Here is a 17974-nt window from a genome sequence, read left to right on the forward strand (position 1 = left end):
CCCTGCACTAGCCGTCTGTACGGAGTGCTTTGAGCAATATCCCCGAGTCAGGCTGTTAGCGAGATTGGCCTCGTCGATACTATCAAATTGCACTGCCTACCAATATCGTCGGACAAGTCGGAACATGCCTTGTGGAGAGAGGCTCGGTGGATTATGACAGGCAAGCTACGTTTGGCTCCGGCGTCCGCCACGACTACAAGGGTGAAATGAGAACCCCCTCATGCTCCCCGCTTACAGTCTATAGAGGTGTGGGGGCCTGGAGTAGTGTAGCCTGCTTGTTATTCTACGTCAGACTTCCTCGCTGGCTCCGAGTGATTGATTTACTTTGCAACTGAGGACATCATGGCAACGGAACGAGAGCCTATTGCCATTATTGGGAGCGCATCGCGCTTTCCCGGCAACGCTACCAACCCACAGAAGCTCTGGGACCTTCTCATACACCCCAGGAATGTGGGAAGGGTGATCCCCGGTGACCGATTCTCTGTGGAAGGCTTCTGGAATGTGGACGGGTCGCATCATGGCACGTCCAATGTCAAACAATCCTACTTTATCGAAGATGATACCCGTCATTTTGATGCCAATTTCTTCAATATCAATCCCAGAGAAGCGGCGGCCATTGATCCCCAGCATCGCCTACTGCTCGAAGTGACTTATGAGGCTCTAGAGAGTGCTGGTCTCTCGATTGATATCCTCCGAGGAACTACCACAGGGGTCTACGTGGGCCTTATGTGTGCCGATTATCTCGACGTCCAATTGAGGGATCCGGAGGCCCTTGCACAGTATCATGCCACAGGCACAGCACGCAGCATCCTGTCCAATCGGGTGTCCTACTTTTATGACTGGAAAGGGCCCTCGGTAACTGTCGACACCGCGTGTTCTTCTAGTCTGGTGGCTGTCCACCAAGCCGTGCAAGCCCTGCGCCAAGGGGAAGGCTCCACGGCCATGGCAGCGGGTGTCAATCTTATATTTGGACCCGAGATGTACATTGCCGAGTCAAATCTGCGCATGTTGTCGCCAACAGGTCTGTCCCGCATGTGGGATGCCAGTGCCGATGGATATGCTCGCGGTGAGGGTGTCGGAGTGGTGATTCTTAAGCGTCTCGGGGATGCCCTCCGGGACGGGGATCCCATTGAGTCTGTGATCCGGGAAACGGCAGTGAATTCGGACGGACGCACGAACGGGCTCACCATGCCATCCTCGGCCAGTCAGGCGGATCTGATCCGTCAGACCTACCAACGTGCTGGGCTTGACCCGACCCAGGCGTCCGATCGGTATGTATGCTGTCTTCACTTGCATTCTATTTGCTGATTTGTTCCACTCAGATGCCAGTACTTTGAGGCTCACGGCACGGGGACGCCCGTCGGGGACCCCCTTGAAGCCGAAGCCATTCACTCGGCATTCTTCCCTGAATCCTGCGATGGCAGTCGGGTGCAAGAGAGCCAGCTGTATGTAGGGTCCATTAAGACGGTCGTTGGCCACACGGAGGGGGCAGCCGGAATTGCAGGCTTGCTCAAGGCGTCCCTGGCCCTGCAGCATGAGACCATTCCACCGAACCTGCATTTCAGGCAGCTAAACCCCAACATTGTACCATTCTACGACGGCCTGCATGTCCCCACCAAACCAATTCCGTGGCCGCCGGCGCAGGTTCGCCGTGCTTCGGTCAACAGCTTCGGTTTTGGCGGGACCAATGCACACTGTGTAAGCCATCATGTCTCCATCATTACTGCAGTTGCTAATGCTAGTTACAGATCCTCGAACAATATGCACCTTCCATTCACGGTGAGCCAACCATGGGCTTCAGCAAGCCCGTAGGTGAACCGGCGGTTGAAAGCCCGCTGATTAGCCTGCCCTTCTCTGCCTCATCTCAATCATCCTTGGCCCGTTTATTACAGAAATATGCTGCCTTCATCGCCGCCCATCCCTCGGTGGACCTGCAAGCAGTATCCCTGGCGCTACAAAAGCGCTCGAATCTCCCCTTCAAGCACTATGTGTCTGGCCTTACCCGTGAGTCAATTTTACAGCAGTTGCAAGACCCTCATTGGCAGTCCGGGGCTTCCGGCGGAGGGGCTGAGGCCCACAGTTCCGCGATCCTGGGAGTCTTTACGGGTCAAGGGGCGCAATGGCCCACAATGGGTCGTGAACTGATGCTTCGGCCCGGTCCGTTCTCTACAACCATTGATCGCCTGGACGATATTCTCCAGCGGCTGCCAGACCCTCCCGCATGGTTCTCCGGCAAGAGATCCTCGCTGATGCGGACACATCTCGGTGCCAGCAGTCAACATACGCCCAGCCACTGACAACTGCTGTCCAGGTGGCTCTAGTCGATCTGCTCCACAGTGTCGGCATTCGCTTCGCCGTGGTTGTGGGACATAGCAGTGGCGAAATAGGGGCCGTAAGTTGGACCACTTTCATCGTTACAAGTCTGTTCACAGTATTAACGTAACCTCCGTCTTGCAGGCCTACGCGGCAAATTGCATCACAGCAGAAGCAGCAATAACCATTGCCTACTATCGTGGCCTCTATTCCCCGCGTGCAGACCCCGGGGAAGGTGGGCCCAGGCGCTCGATGATGGCCGTGGGGATGGGATTTAACGAAGCGACCCGGTTCTGCAGCCAACCCGAGTATGCCGGAATGATCTTTCCGGCTGCCAGCAACTCGCCCTCATCGACCACGCTGGCTGGGAATCTGTCAACCTTGGAGGCTGCCAGGGACGAGTTGGCTCGTCAACAGAAATTTGCTCGCATTCTGCGGGTCGATAAAGCCTACCATTCTCCCTTCATGCAGCCATGCGCGGAGCCCTACCTACAAGCTCTCCAACACTGCAACTTTGCGTACCGCATGTCTAACCCGTCTTGTACCTGGATCTCCTCTGTGCATGGCTTCGAAATGGATTGCAGCTCAGATTGTGTGGATAACAGCTATTGGCTGAAGAACCTCCTGCAGCCCGTCCTATTTTCGGATGCTTTGTCGCAGGCCATCCGCGACCATGGCCCCATTTCTTGTGCCATTGAGGTTGGCCCGCATCCAGCGCTGGCAGGTCCAGCAGGGCAGACATTCAAGGCGCTTCAGCAAAAGGTACCCACCTATCTTGGGGCGCTGACCCGGGGAGAGAATGATGTCCTTCGCCTGAGTAAGTGTCTGGGTGACGTTTGGAAACTCTGCGGTCCATCCTCTGTCGACCTCCAGGTATTCCAGAGTCTGATCAATGGAGGAAACGGCGCCCTGTCAGCCACGATCTTGAAGACCCTGCCAAGTTACCCATGGGATCACGAGCGATTGTACTGGAGGGAGTCGCGTGCTTCTAAAGAATATCGCACCCGAGCACCTCCCCATGAGCTTCTGGGCGTCTGTGTGGAGCAATCTGAGCATCTCTGGCGGTGGCGAAACATTCTGCATCCCCAGGAGATCTCATGGCTGCACGACCACCGATTCCAAGGCGAGATGCTGTTCCCAGCAGCAGGATATTGTACAATGGCCATGGAGGCAGCGCTGCGCTTCTCGTACCCACGACCTGTCCATCTCCTGGAGCTGCACAAGCTGGATATCCGTCGCGGGATCAGCATCGATGGAAGCGCCGACGGCATAGAGGTCCATTGCCACCTCGCTCCTGGTTCCACACAAGAATCAAAGGAGTCGTCGTTCTTGGAAATTGTCAATCTCACCTTTACCTGCACGGCTGGTCACGTCGATGGCTCTGATGCATTGACAACCAGATTCACTACCCGCATCCGACTGCAACTGGGGAGTCCTGACCTCACTGTTCTGCCCAGGAAGCAGCAACAGTCTTCGGGGAAGTCTCCTGTAGACATTGAACGGTTTTACGGGTTTATGTCCCAGCTGGGCTTGGACTATACTGGGCCCTTTCGTTCTCTGCTAGCCAGCGAGCGGAGGCTGTTCCAAGCGTCAGCGACGGTGGCCCATGTGCCATCCTCTTCCTGCTTCATGCACCCGGGTGTCCTGGACACTTGCTTTCAGACTCTTTTTGTAGCTTTTGCATCCCCGGATGATGAGTATGTGTTCCCCATTCCTATTTTCGTCTCCTACTGCACTTACTAATACCCTCTCTAGGAGTCTTCGGGCACCTCATCTGCCAAGGGAGATCCAATCTATGCGATTCAACCCAGAAGCCATAGCCCACGCGGATCATCCTAGGGACTCTTCATTCCAGGTCGATTCTTATGTTACCAAAGCTACGCCTCCTACTCCGAGGGCTCCATCAGATATGGTAGGTGACATTGATGTCTATACAGCGACCGGTGACTGTGTGATGCAGGTCGAGGCCCTCCGGTGTGTTGCCTTGGCAGTGACCACCGAAAAGGACGACCGCGCGATGTTCCATCGCACCCACTGGGAGCTTGACATCCAGGCGGGAATGGTCGTATCTTTTGAAGAACCCAGTGAGGAGTATTTATCGCACCTGCAGCATTATGAGGCGGTCGCTCGCCAGGCTATTGATGGAACACTCCCGGGGGTGGGCGAATTAGTGTCTCCTGAACTGCAGTTGATTCAACAGGCCACATCATTTGGTCGTGCAACTCCTGGCGAGAGTTCCGAGGCCCAGTCGGCCTTCGAGGCGGCGCAGAACGAATATTGGAAAACGAGCGCTGGGGCTCGACGGATGCAACAGTATATTGTGCGCACTATGGAGCAGGTGACACACAAGTATCCTCGCATGAGAATTCTTTTACTCCTCGACGACGACGATATATCCACTGCACAGCTCATTCTCGATGCTATCAATGACAGTTACACGTCCTTCACACTCACCGACTCGTCTTTAGAAACATTGAAGCTAGCAAAGGGCCGCCTCAAATCTTACGGTGACACCGTGCAGGTGGAGACTCTAGATTTGAGTACTTCCCCACCTGACCAGTTGTACGATATGGTTATTGTACAAAGTGGCATCATGAGAGAGGGGGCTACCACCATCCCTTTGGAATACTGTCGTCGCGTCTTGAAGGCCGGTGGCTTTCTACTGTTCGGTGCTATTACAGGGCGTGGAAAACTTGCTGGCTGTCTTCAAGGTCGCCTTGTCGACGACTACGAAGCCAAATTTGAACCCGAACGTCTTTGGGAAGCCCTACTTCAGCATTCCGGATTTTCTGGCTTGGACAGTGTTGCCTATGATACCGGCAGCTCCCAGTTCCACTGCCACTCCCTAATTTTGTCTCAGGCCATGGATGCCTCCCTTCAGTCTCTCCGGCACCCGCTTGCTTATCCCGACCAAACAGCGGGTGTAGAAGGCAAAGACCACGTCCTCATTCTCGGAGGTCACACTGGCCTCGGGGGCCCAGAATTGACATTATTAAGAAACCATCTATCTAGATGGAATGAACAGATTGCCAACATCGCCTCCCTTGAGGACCTCGTCGGCGAGAACATGCAGAACCTTCCGAGCCACGTTCTCTGTCTAATCGACCTCGATGCACCCCTTTTCCAGGACATTAGTGCCGTAAAATTCGCGGCTCTGCAGCGGCTCTTCCAGGAAGCCCGCAATGTGTACTGGGTGACGCGAGGATTTAAACAGGGTAATCCCTATAGTGCCATGACAGTTGGTCTGGGGCGGGTCGTGCAGACGGAATTGCAGGGTCTGAACCTGGGCTTTCTTGACATTAACAATGTGGATGAGGATGGGATCACCCAGATCGCAACTCGGTTTGCCCAGTTTGTAATCCATGGCCAACACAGTCATGCTGTCAAGAACGGAACGAGCCTATGGTGCCAGGAACGGGAGGTTGCCCTTGAGAATGGCCTGCCCTATATCCCCCGCGTGAAGCATGCCCGGGACATGAATGATCGGTTCAATTCAGCCTTCCGACCGATCGAACAGCCTCTCACGCTTGATGCACCATTGGCAAAGCAGTCCGATACTACTTCAGAAGCGGAGGTTGTCGTCAGTGTGCTTTCGCGCTCCGCCTATGCTCTTAAGCTCACCGATGAAGTTTATGCGGATCTCTCTATGGTGAATATCAAGGGTATGGGAGGCGATCGTCTGGGATTGGTCATCTCCTCATCAGCCGATGAGAAAACCATAGTATGCAAACGAGACGATATCCTTGACTTAGGCCTCCTTCAAAACCACACAATTGGTGTTCCTGAATTATTAAGCATTCTGGTCGCACTACACATATCTGAGCGCGTCCAGGCATCTCTTTGCCCATATTCCACTACACTTGTCTTTACGAATGATCGTTGGCTACTGAGGGTCCTCGCCATGTCTAGGGAAGCTGATCAACGGGCCCTCACACTGGCCACGTCTGATGAACGGATCATGGAATGGGACGAGTCGATTGTATATGTGCATCCGCATACACCAACACGGAACCTGCGGACATTAGTGCCGCAAGGAGTGAGCAAATTCATCAACCTAGACACCGTGTTCCAACCGTTGCATGATCGTTTTCTAGCTGCGATCCCGAGCACATGTGCCACCCAATCCGCCAAGGATTATCTCTCAGAGCGCGCGTCAACTCCCCATGTTCTCTCATCATCCCAAACATCTAGGAATGTATTGAACATGATCTGGACCCAATGGCTGATATTTTCAGCAGCCCTCCAAAGTACCATGCCGCCTGACACTGCCGTTGCTCATACTCTCTCAGCCTGCGCTGTCAAGTCATACATCCCCGCAGAGAACCCCCATGTGACCGTTCATCGACTAGATCCCAGCCCACTCCTCCACCGCGACGCAACATATCTCCTAGTCGGAATGACCGGAGAGCTAGGCCAATCCCTCTGCCGGTGGTTGGTAGCGAACGGTGCACAACATCTAGTCATCGCAAGCCGGTCCGTGCAACCAGTTCCCTGGCATGACGAATTACAACAGTCATCTGGCTGCCGATTGATGACTTTGCAATTGGATGTTTGCGATCAGGAGGCTCTACGCTCTGCACACGAAACAATTCTACAGTCCATGCCACCGATCGCCGGCGTCGTCAATGGGGCTATGGTTTTGGCTGATGCGGCATTCGTGAACATGGCGTATGAAGATTTCATTCGCGTACTCGAACCCAAGGTTAGGGGGAGCAAGAACTTAGATGAGTTATTTTCGGAGAACGAGCTCGATTTCTTCATTATGCTCTCTTCTACGGCATCTCTCATTGGGAATGCCGGGCAGAGCAATTATTCTGCGGCTAATATGGTGAGCGGATATTTCATCTAGATACCTCCTCTTGTTTTCATTCTATCTAACAGACTCTAGTATATGAACGCACTCGCTGAACAGCGCCGCCAGCGCGGCCTTGCGGGATCTTGCTTCGATATCGGCATGATCCTCGGTGTCGGTGTAGTCTCCCGGGAGCGAATTTACGAGGAGCCCCTGCGCAAGGCAGGATTGATGCCAATTGCCGAGCCTGATTTCCACTGCATGTTTACCGAAGCTATGTGGCTGGGCCGTCCCGGCATGTCTCCCCATGCCTCTCCCTGCTTCTCTACAGGTCTTCATGTTCCCCCGGGCCCGGTGCGGCCGGCATGGTACCACGATCCCCGGTTTTCACACTTCCAAGTTCCCGAGATTGACTCCAGCCGGAGTACAAGTGCTGGGAAAGACGCCACTGTTACCATCGGAGAACAGCTCCGGAGTATTTCTGAATTGACAGTTGCAGAGGGCCTGATCCAAGAGGCTTTCGTTATCAGGCTACAGAGCCTACTCCAGCTTACAGGACCAGTCGAGGATGTGACGCGTGCCCTGTCAGAGCTTGGAATTGACTCGCTTCTCGCTATCGAGATCAAGACTTGGTTCTTCCAGGAGTTGGGATTCCAGGTCTCCGTAATGAAGGTCCTCAATGGCATCTCTGTTCGTGGTGTATGTCATGAGGCAGCCGAGCATGTCTTCAGGGCTAGAGCGGCCGAAAGCGAGGAGACTCCGACCGTCGAGAGTTCGGACGTTCTGAAGATACCGAAGACTTCAACTCCCCGACAGCAGGAGGATGAAGCAACCGAAACGGTATCGACAATTGCCCGAACGCAGGAAACCCCCTTCAGTGATACATCGTCGCAGACAAGCCACGCAGTTGAGACCCCTACCTCCTCCCAAATTCTGCCTACCGCTGGCTTGTCCATCCCAAACATGGGAGGGCTTTCCAGTGAGCAGGAAAAGATCTGGTTCATGTTACAATCGGTGGATGACCCCGCCATGTACAATTGTACCATCCAGTATGAACTTCAAGGGCCGTTGAACCGGGCCCGCTTCCAGGCAGCAGTCACCGAGGTCGCGCAGCGGCACGAGTCGCTGCGAACTGCGTATATCACCTATTCGCGAGATCAAATTCCCCAGCGCATTATTCTGGATCAGCCTCAGATCACATGGAGAGAGATCATGATAAAGAGTGATGACAAGGGCATGGCCGCGGCAGAATTCCAAGCCCTGCAAACCCGAGCATTCAATCTTGCCAAAGGCGAGAGCATAGCAATTACTATCCTCAGCCACGGACCTGCTCGCCATGATATCATCTTCGGCTATCACCATCTCATAATGGACGGAGTGAGCTGGCAAATGGTGCTGCGCGAATTTGCGTCCGCCTACCAGGAGCCTCAGAGCCTGTCTCCAGTGGTCGCTCAGTACAGTGAATTTTGCAACCAGGAGGATTCGACAAGGGACGCGACTACACCCGCAGGGAATAAAGGGCCATTTTCAACCGTCACAGACGGTCAATTGCCCGACGATCTGCCCTTATTCCCGTTTGCCCGGGCAGGCTTCCGTACACGGACACGCACGAGCTATGAGACGACCCGCGTCAGCGCGTACCTAGGCAAAGAGGACGCGAGCCGAGTGCGCTCTATCAGTTCTCGCACCGGGGCCACAGCATTTCACATCCACCTGGCTGCAATTCAGCTCCTCCTTCATCAGACCCTCGAGGTTGATCGATTCTGTCTCGGAATCGCCCACGCTAACCGCAACGATCCGCGCTTTGAGCGAGTCGTCGGGCTGATGGTCGAGGTCGTGCCGCTGTTGTTCGAGCCGCAACGAGAACAAGGGTTCAAAGATCTGGTCAAGGATACCCGATCTCGTGTGCTGAAGGCATTGAGCCAGCCTCACAGTGATAAGAAGTCATCTAGGCCCTGTGATATCGTCGTTAACTATATCGCCGGCGTCACACACGATATTATGTTCGATGAGGCCGTGCTAAAGTACTCAACATCTGAAGACGCTCGTCAGCCGCATGACCTGGTCATCACCGTCCGAGATAACCCTGATGGCACGACGGTCATTACTTTTGGGGCTCTTGAGTACCTATACCACGCGCATGATGTACAGCTCCTGCTGGACCTCTATGTGCGACTGCTAGGCTCTGTGGCCCTAAACTCCGACCTCAAATTGGAGGAATACCGCTGTTTAGAGCCATTGTGTCTGAAGTTCCCCAGTGAACCGTCATCCAGCCTGGCAGAGTTAGATTCCGTCCAGGAGTCTGATCGACTTACCCAGTGGATTGCCAGAACTATAGCGACCTATCCGGACACAGTCGCCCTGAAGGATACCGACGGAAGAGACCTCACCTACGCCGCGATGGAGAGCAGAGTGCGTTCTATTATGGACATTCTCATAACAGCCGGTGTCAACCCTCGAGAATTTGTGGTGGTGGCCTGCGGACCGTCCGTCGACACCGTCTGCGCCTTGTTGGCAATCTGGCGGCTCGGGGCCGTCTATGTTCCTGCAGACCTCGAGCATGGTATCGAGCGACTGTCCCTTGTCCTAAAAGATTGCCAACCCACGGCTCTGATATGCCGCTCAAAAGCTGGAGTAGAGCATCTCTTGGCCGAACAGGAGCTCCAAATCGTGGAATTGGAAATGCATTTGCCACCTCGATCTACTTCCACGCTGGACTACGATCTATCTATCGGGCAGGACCCCGCCATCTTGATTTATACCAGTGGAACAACCGGGGTGCCCAAGGGAGTATTGCTCAGTCATGATAATCTACTATGTCATTTCTCGGCCGTGCAACAGGTGTTTCCAGTTGATCAACCGGTGGTCTTGCAGCAGAGCTCGCACAACTTTGATGCGTCCTTGTTCCAAATTTGTGTTAGTCTGCTACACGGGGGTACCCTGGTCATGACCAGTAATCGTCAGGACCCGCTAGCGCTTGCAGAGTTGATGGTACGCGAGAAGGTCAGCCTCACCCTTGGCGTTACCTCCGAGTATGCCCTGTGGCTTGGCGAGGCCGCCTCCGTGCTGAGAGATTGCACATCTTGGCAATATGCCCTTTGCGGTGGAGAGAAAATGGGATTTGGCACACTGCAAAGCTTTTCCGCACTCAGTATCCCTGGTCTGAGGCTTATCAACGCGTATGGGCCTTGCGAGGCATCTGTCGCCTGCACAATGGGAGAGATCGACTACAAGAGAGCAAACCTTTCTGGAAGTCACGATCCTATTCCAGTTGGAGAAATGCTACCCGCTTATGCCATCCACATCTTAGACGACCAAATGCAGCCGGTAGCTACAGGATGGCCAGGTGAGATCTGCATTAGCAGTGGTGCTGTATCATCATCTGGCTATTGGAATCGGCAGGATGAGACCTCGGCGCGTTTCCGGGACTTCAACGGCGTCCGGGTCTACAAGACTGGAGACTACGGCCGCATACTGCCCGACGGTAAACTGGAGTACCGCGGGCGCCTGAAGGGTGACTCGCAAATCAAGCTGCGGGGGATGCGTCTGGAGCTTGAGGAAATCTCCAGTGTCCTTGTCCAGGCGTCCCAGGGTGTGCTACGGGAGGCTGCAGTGATTGCTAAGGGGCAACCGGAGCCGTACCTTGTAGCATTCGTGGTCTTTTCCACCACCTCTGACTCCCCAGTCAATGTTGACTCTTTCCTCGACAGTCTGCGTAGTGGGCTTCCTCTTCCCGCATACGCCAAACCCACGGTGATCACCGTTATCGACCGCATCCCGTTGACGACCAGCGGCAAAGTTGACCGGACAGCACTGGGCAAACTTCAGATCCATCAACGGCAAATAACAACTTCTACCTCAGGTGCGCTGAACATCGTTGAAATGAAACTGAAAGAGCTATGGGAAGAACTTCTCCCGGTAACGGGGCTTCCTATCACGTCGCGGTCCAATTTCTTCGACCTAGGAGGCAACTCGCTGCAGATCCTAAGGCTACAGGGACGCATTCGAGCGATCACGGCTGTCAGCATCCCGGTGGTGCATCTCTTCCAATGCTCAACACTCAGCGAGATGGCTCAGTTGATTGGAGCGGCCACAACTGCGCACCGAGCATCATCCCCACCTCCTTTAGCACAAGCACCTCCCAACACGATCGACTGGGAGATCGAAACCGCTATTCCCAGCTCCTTCGATGACTCCATCGCCATCCCAGACCCTCTCAATCACCCCGCACACCCGCCTCGAGAAGTTATCCTCACCGGCACAACAGGCTTCTATGGCACTGCACTCCTCAACCACCTCCTCTCAATACCATCCATAACCCACATCCACTGCCTCGCCATCCGCCCCAACGCAGACGGCTCCCCCCGACACCTTCCGCACCTCTCATCCCCCAAAGTCCACCTCTACAGTGGCGACCTCTCGCATCCAACCCTCAGCCTCACAGAAGTCGAAGCCACTCGCCTCGCCTCCACCGTCGACTGTATCATCCACAACGGCGCCGACGTGTCATTCCTGAAGCCGTATTCCGCGCTGCGTGCCCCCAATGTCCACTCTACCAAATTCCTCTTCAGTCTATGCATTCCCCGCCGCATCCCCTTCCACTATATCTCCACCGCTAGCGTCACGTCTCTATCCAAGAAAGACGAATATCCCGAGGCTTCGGTAGCAAGCTACCCCCCACCCACGGACGGCTCGGCCAGTGGACATACAGTGGGCTATGCGGCAAGTAAATGGGCTAGCGAGGTTTTCCTTGAGAAGGCTAGTGCGAGATATACTGATGTCCCGGTTCGTGTTTATCGTCCTACAGCTATCACTGGAGCGGGGGATATGGCTATTTCAGCGACGAGTGGTGGTGTTATCGAGTCTGTGTTGGATCTGAGTAGAGAAATGGGGGCTACACCTGAGACTGGCTCCTGGAGGGGGTATATCGATCTGATTGGGGTGGAGAAGGCGGCTGAGATGGTGGTGGGAAGGGTTGTTCATGATAGTGGTAGCGGTGATTATTGTGGGAATGGAGTACAATACTCGCATGTCTGTGGGGAGAAGCGGTTCAAAGCGATTGAATTGAGGAAATTCTTGGAGAAGGAGGAGGGGGTGGAATTCCAGGAGCTGGAATGGAAGGAATGGTTGGCTAGGGCCGCTGATTATGGGATTGATGATGGGGTTGCGGCTTATTTGGAAGGATTGCAGGGGAAGACTGGCAGTGCTGGGGAGTTGTTCTTTTTGCCGTTGTTGGGGGGCAGATTAAGTGATTATTAGTTTTGTTTCGTAGTATATTTCATCCGATTTACTATACTTTTTTGGCAGATGAATAGTTCTCGTTACGATAATCTCAACTTGATATTTTAGTTCAATTTACCTGGATAACTTCAATATATGTAAGGTTTCAGTAACGTGGATTATTGTTTTATTGTTCAAGCCTTCGTTACTCGCAAGATATATAAGGATCCACATGATGATGGATAACAGAACAATAAATTCAAATGTGGTCATCAATTTCAACACAATGTAGTGTAAAATATTGTACTAGTACTAATTATGGATAAATGTAAGCGAATAAAGTAAGTAGTAATAATGACAGCAAAAAGAAAAGGTATCTTTATTACTTTGTAGCAGTTGAAAAAGACCTTGATCATGGGAAATTGTGTTTGCCGCGGAAAGAAAAACAAAAGAAGAACTCCGATGCGGGGAATCGAACCCCGAGCTGCCGTGTGAAAGACGGCGATGTTAGCCGTTACACCACATCGGACTTGTTATGTGGGTCATGCGGTTTACAAGCACCATATTCTAATGTTATTAAATCATGTACAATGTTGCTATAGGATGGGAACTAAGATCAAGAGGGAGTGGCATTTATTATCCCGTTGATATGGCTTATGCTTAGGGGTGTTAGGAGCAAAATAGGTTTGCATTTAGTGAATTATATGATTAAAGGGAGGCAAATAGACGCATAACCAACGGACTTTGATGATGCTGGATGGTGGATGTTTAGGAGACTCCATGGCTATGGAGTAAATAAGTCACCTAGAATGCCACAAGGAGATGGTTGGCATTACCTATTCCAAAATGACCTGCCCTCATCCTCATTGTGTTCCCTCATCTTGAGTGTCACCTCCCACGTCCTGTCACATTTATCTTTCACTTGCCATTGCGCGTTGATAAGGCCCTGCGACTGAGCCGAGTCCATCAATCTCCTGACCAGACGTCCCATCTTCTTCTGGGAGTGTGAGAAGTCGGAATCTCCCCTGCTTGATGCTCGCTCGGTGGCACTTTCAAAGTTATCCTCCAGTTCCTCTGCGCGGTAGGCCGACGAACTATAGATAACCCTCATTTTCTCTGACACTTGCATCGCGAATGACTTCGCTGCCGCCTCCAACCCCTCCAACCCTCCTAATATCCGCTCGAGTAAATCGGCCCTTTCAAGACGGATGGATGTTGAGCTGGCGGATTCTGCGAGGGGCATGGTGACGCTGCTCTGCAAGCGGAGGACATGATCGAGTTCAGTGGTTTCGAACATGTCAAAGGATTCGTCGTCGTAAGTACCGTCGTCCGCGTGGTGGGATATATCAACAGTGCGGAAGAAAGCATGGGCGATCGGGACCATGATGTGGTTTGCATCCTGCGCAGGAAGATTGTATAGGTGATTGGTCTCGAAGCCTTCATTTTTAAGTACTTCGGATTCCACGGTACCGGAGATCACCTTGACGGACCTGCCGACGATGTTGTTGAGGTAATGTAGGTTCATGCAGCCGTTCATATTATTAATGACTCCGAGGATGGATCCTGTGCAGTTGTCATTCTCGTAGACAATGACGGAATGTTGGTCATCGTAGATATTATCAATTTTCACTAGTATTGACTTTGCATTGACATTGCTGAGTTTGCTGCACGCACTAGGTCCTGCAAGTCGATGAACTCCAGCTTCAGCTCTTGTGCAGCGCTCGCCTGTGTACTCTGTTAGACGGTACCCGAGAGCTGTAGCAAAGAGGACCGAGATAACCAGAAGACGAAGCATGTTGATGGAATGGCGAGCAGAAGGCACTAGTGGTGATTCGAGGAACGGAATGCAGGACATTCAGGGTATCATGGTAGGACCGAACCAGTTCCTTTCTCATGAACCCAACTCGGAGGTAGAGACTTGTGGACGCCGGATTTATGGCATCGCCCAGTTCATTTATACCTCCGTGCCTGGCGGCTGTGGAGTTCCGCCCTCCAAAATCCCCTAAAGCTTAGCGCCATCATGCGGGGCGTTCCGGTTCTCCAGCACAGGAAATGATATTCATCGGTGAGCTCCAAGTCACAGCCTTGTGAGGCGGCTGAACCCGAAGACAGCACTATGTACTTATCACCCCACCTTGCTCAATTTGGTATTCGCACCTCAAGGAGTACTTGCCTACAAATCACTAGTGCGTGATTCAAATCATATTATATGACTTGAGCCAGTGTAAAATGGACGTCCCATCTGTATAACCGCTTGGAATAAGTTGCACAACTGAGAATTCGCAGAACCGGCGTGGTCGGGATCCCAGAAGCGGAAGGACCGAGACAAGCCCTCGAAGGGCACCGTCAAATGATTTCACTCACCGTCGAGAAACGGGGCACTAAGGCACTATGACTGTTTCAATTAGAACTACTCCGATGTTACTTATGTGGCCCAATGTATTCTTTGGTAATCACATTCCCAATTGGTTGATAGTCAGTGGGCCTTCCCTGGGACCCCTGTGAGCGGGGATTCTTGGTTATCGTGTTCTCAAGCTAGTTAAATAGTGGCGCCTTAGAAATCCTTGAACTGATTCTGCTCCAGTATCTCACATTCTAAGATTGCCCTTCCGTCCGGAGTATGTTGTACTATATTGTGCATGTCATCTGGCATCTTTGGTAGGTCTACATAGCGAATCGGTCCCCATTAATTAGGCTAGTTGTGTGAGCTTCATCGTTCTTTATTCATATTACCAATCTTGAACGAGGCCTAGCTCCAACACAGTTGATTTCTGATTCCTCTATAGATTATCATACCCATTACCTCACTTTTCCGTCTGTGCTTGTCCCATGTAGTGTGCTATACGCCACGCATACCGGCCTTTGTGTCCTCACAGACCTTCCCCCCATGCAAAGGGATTGGTGTAATACTGCCCGATATAGTTGTTTATCATGTCCCAACCAGCAAACATTAAAGCGCCTGTAGCAGGAGTTATGCCCGTCTCGTCACGAACCCATTGCGCCCAGAGAGTGTAGAAAGCGTCTAAGAGACCACCTACTATCATTGCACGGGCAGTGATGAAGCCCAGCATTACAATTGCCTGAGATTCAATGGGAAGACAAAGGGACAAGTGATAGTGCAAAACATTAACCAGGTAATTCCACCGTTGAGACGGGGAAAACCGCCCATGGTCTTGAAAGACAAATCGATCGATGACTGTCTCACGAGAAGAGCTGCGCAGTTTCGAAATTATGAACCGAAGAAGCGCTGTTGCTATCCCATGCTGGTCTGTGTGATAATTCGATATGGAGTTGCTGGTTGTGCTCAAGCCCGCCTCTATAGACAAGCCTGAAGTATCAAGAAGTTTATCTAGAAGGGAAGGATTGGATACATTGAGGTAGCGGGAATCTGGATCCGAGTTTGTGGGACGCACTGCTGTTTCTCTAGCGAAGGCGGTTTTGGCGTCTGGGTACTCGGTGAAAGAGGTATAGAATCGTGGAGTCAATATTTCGATTTCCAGAACGGGTCTGGGGTGGGATGTGGGGGGAATAAAAGAGTTGAACATAAGGCGATCGAAGTGTATCGATCTTGGGGGTATGTATTCGATGCACAGTGGAAATGTACAATGAGCGGCGAGTTGAGACAGATATTCTCGGAAGAATTGTTCCAAGTACCTGTCTCATTTAAAAGATGTTAGGAACATCTAATCAAAAGGAAGAGGAGATATGACTGACCTTTCAACATTAGTTTCCTTTCGTGGATTCGTCCCTGGGTGAACCTCAGGCCTTTGTAGATACTTCAGATTACCACGAAAGCGAATTCGCAAAGCCTCCTTGACAATCCGGGGTGCAGACAATGCTCCGACATGCGTCCAACGGGAAATGAACCGAGCAATATCCCAACCACTGGCCGTCAAGGGATCGACGGGATTACCCCAAGATGCAAGACGACTTGTGACTTTCACCTGACCATCCGGGTTGTTGGAGCTCAAGGTGGACTGGAGAGACGGACCTCTCAGAATGTCCACGGTCTTTGCAAGCATATAACCCTCCACTTTCTCGAAAGGCGAACCGAAGATTACTTTATCCCAGTAACCTTTGTAATAATTTCTCTTGGAAGCGGGGGAGTGGGAGCGAAGAGATACCGACTCCCTGGTACCCTTGGCTGAGGCTATGATCGTCGACGAAGGAGATAGTGGCTCGTCAACAGGCATACCGTCCCCAGTCAAGCGGAAGAAAATGTTTCTCTTCTCGTAGAAAGAGTTGTTGATCTCCATGATCATTGCAGTCAACTCCCGCGTCGGTGAGTAGAGATACCAGTAGCTGATCGCACTTTTCTGCCACCATAAGAACCGCGGGACGCTGATCATGTAAGCGTATGGGAATTTCTGAGGATTCTCTCCCTAGAGAAGTTAATGATGGAATTGCAAGAAAGTGCAGGCAGGGGTCAGATAGTACCAGGTTGTGCAAGAAGATATTCAATTTCTCCTCAAGCGTTCGGTCACCACTTCCAGGTTCGAGATAGTAAGCCGGGTCGATGGTAAACCAGCATTTCTCCAAAATGCTCTCTGACGTTGGCTGATTGTCTATAGAGATGAGGTTTCCGATGCGACCGCGAAACCCCACTGGGACGCCTACCATGAAGTAGTCATACCAATAGTTGTAGCGTTCACTTGCAGGGAACCTGCGTGCGTGGGACAGTTTGGCTGGAAAAAGAAGAGGCCTGCCTAGCAAGTCTGGTCGCACGTGAGGATCATGTATAACCAGGCGCTGTCCCAGGAAAGCAGCCATGACCAGTCTAACGAGCAGGCATAGGATGCCAGCTACGACAAACAAGGCTAACAGCTTGAGGATATCTTGCAATCCAGCGTGTGTCACCTTTAATATCAGATGCCCTGCAACGATTATCAAGTACACAAGATTCTGGAGACGCATGATGTCACAAAGAGATACCGAGAGATGCTGATTGAAGACACAGAGCTAGTCATAAGAATCATGAAGTCAGGATGCTACGCTGGCGGTACTTAATCATATCTACTCAAAGCCTCCTATAGATTAAAGTTAAGCTGAATAATTATCACCAGTCTCAGCCCGCAACCGTACCAGAAACATTATCATGCATACAATATCAAGGAAAGGATATTGCAATCTTGCTATCGGGTAGATCGGTGCTTCGCAGCTGGCATATACACGTCACTTGGCTAGCAAGGGGAGGTAAACATTACCCCTACAAGACAGTTGTCCCATCCCATTTGCTACTGGGGTATGACAGCTGCATCCATCTAACTAGGAACGTGCGTATGTCGGCAACTCCGAAGTTGAAGATGGGTAAGCAACATGGACCCCCGGTAATGCATATAGATGCATCTCCGAGGGAGATTGGATGGTTCAATATGGTCAGCAACTGCCTTCCCTATCTGTCTGTATGGGCCTCCAAAGCGTTTCATTATTACTACGAAATGAGCAATCATTATATTGTGAGCAGCGGGAGTGACTGTACTAATATCATAAAAAACCCTTGTTATAGGGATGTCAATTATATTCAGGTTTCTATCTTAACTTTGTTTCCATGTTATGCGTTTGCGAACACCGACTGACTCATGTCATCCACACGACCTTACGCAGGACCTTGTGTGTTGACGGAACATGAGTTCAGCAATAATTGATAAC

General features: G+C 51.9%; 3 protein-coding genes and 1 non-coding gene across 4 annotated transcripts; 1 reads left to right on the plus strand and 3 right to left on the minus strand.

Annotated features, from left to right (window-relative positions):
* Positions 1–342: 342 nt before the first annotated feature.
* Positions 343–12364, plus strand: An11g06460 (uncharacterized protein; the record flags this gene model as incomplete). The annotated part of the gene is made up of 7 exons (XM_059750333.1): positions 343–1271; positions 1323–1698; positions 1749–2157; positions 2202–2392; positions 2458–4010; positions 4069–7141; positions 7202–12364. The coding sequence occupies 7 exons, from the start codon at positions 343–345 to the stop codon at positions 12362–12364; spliced, it is 11694 nt and encodes a 3897-aa protein (XP_059606334.1).
* A 418-nt stretch (positions 12365–12782) lies between these two features.
* Positions 12783–12854, minus strand: tRNA-Glu (TTC). The gene has a single exon. It is a non-coding gene; the product is annotated as a tRNA-Glu (tRNA).
* A 239-nt stretch (positions 12855–13093) lies between these two features.
* Positions 13094–14120, minus strand: An11g06480 (uncharacterized protein; the record flags this gene model as incomplete). The annotated part of the gene is made up of 2 exons (XM_001394589.3): positions 13094–13109; positions 13162–14120. 2 exons carry the CDS (start codon positions 14118–14120, stop codon positions 13094–13096), a joined length of 975 nt encoding a protein of 324 aa, XP_001394626.3.
* Positions 14121–15195: 1075 nt separating this feature from the next.
* An11g06490 (uncharacterized protein) lies at positions 15196–17095 on the minus strand (the record flags this gene model as incomplete). Its single annotated transcript, XM_059750334.1, has 3 exons — positions 15196–15979; positions 16040–16707; positions 16763–17095. The coding sequence occupies 3 exons, from the start codon at positions 17093–17095 to the stop codon at positions 15196–15198; spliced, it is 1785 nt and encodes a 594-aa protein (XP_059606335.1).
* Positions 17096–17974: the final 879 nt, after the last annotated feature.

The sequence above is a fragment of the Aspergillus niger genome (genome assembly GCF_000002855.4).
Source record: "Aspergillus niger supercontig An11".
Lineage (NCBI taxonomy): Eukaryota > Fungi > Ascomycota > Eurotiomycetes > Eurotiales > Aspergillaceae > Aspergillus > Aspergillus niger.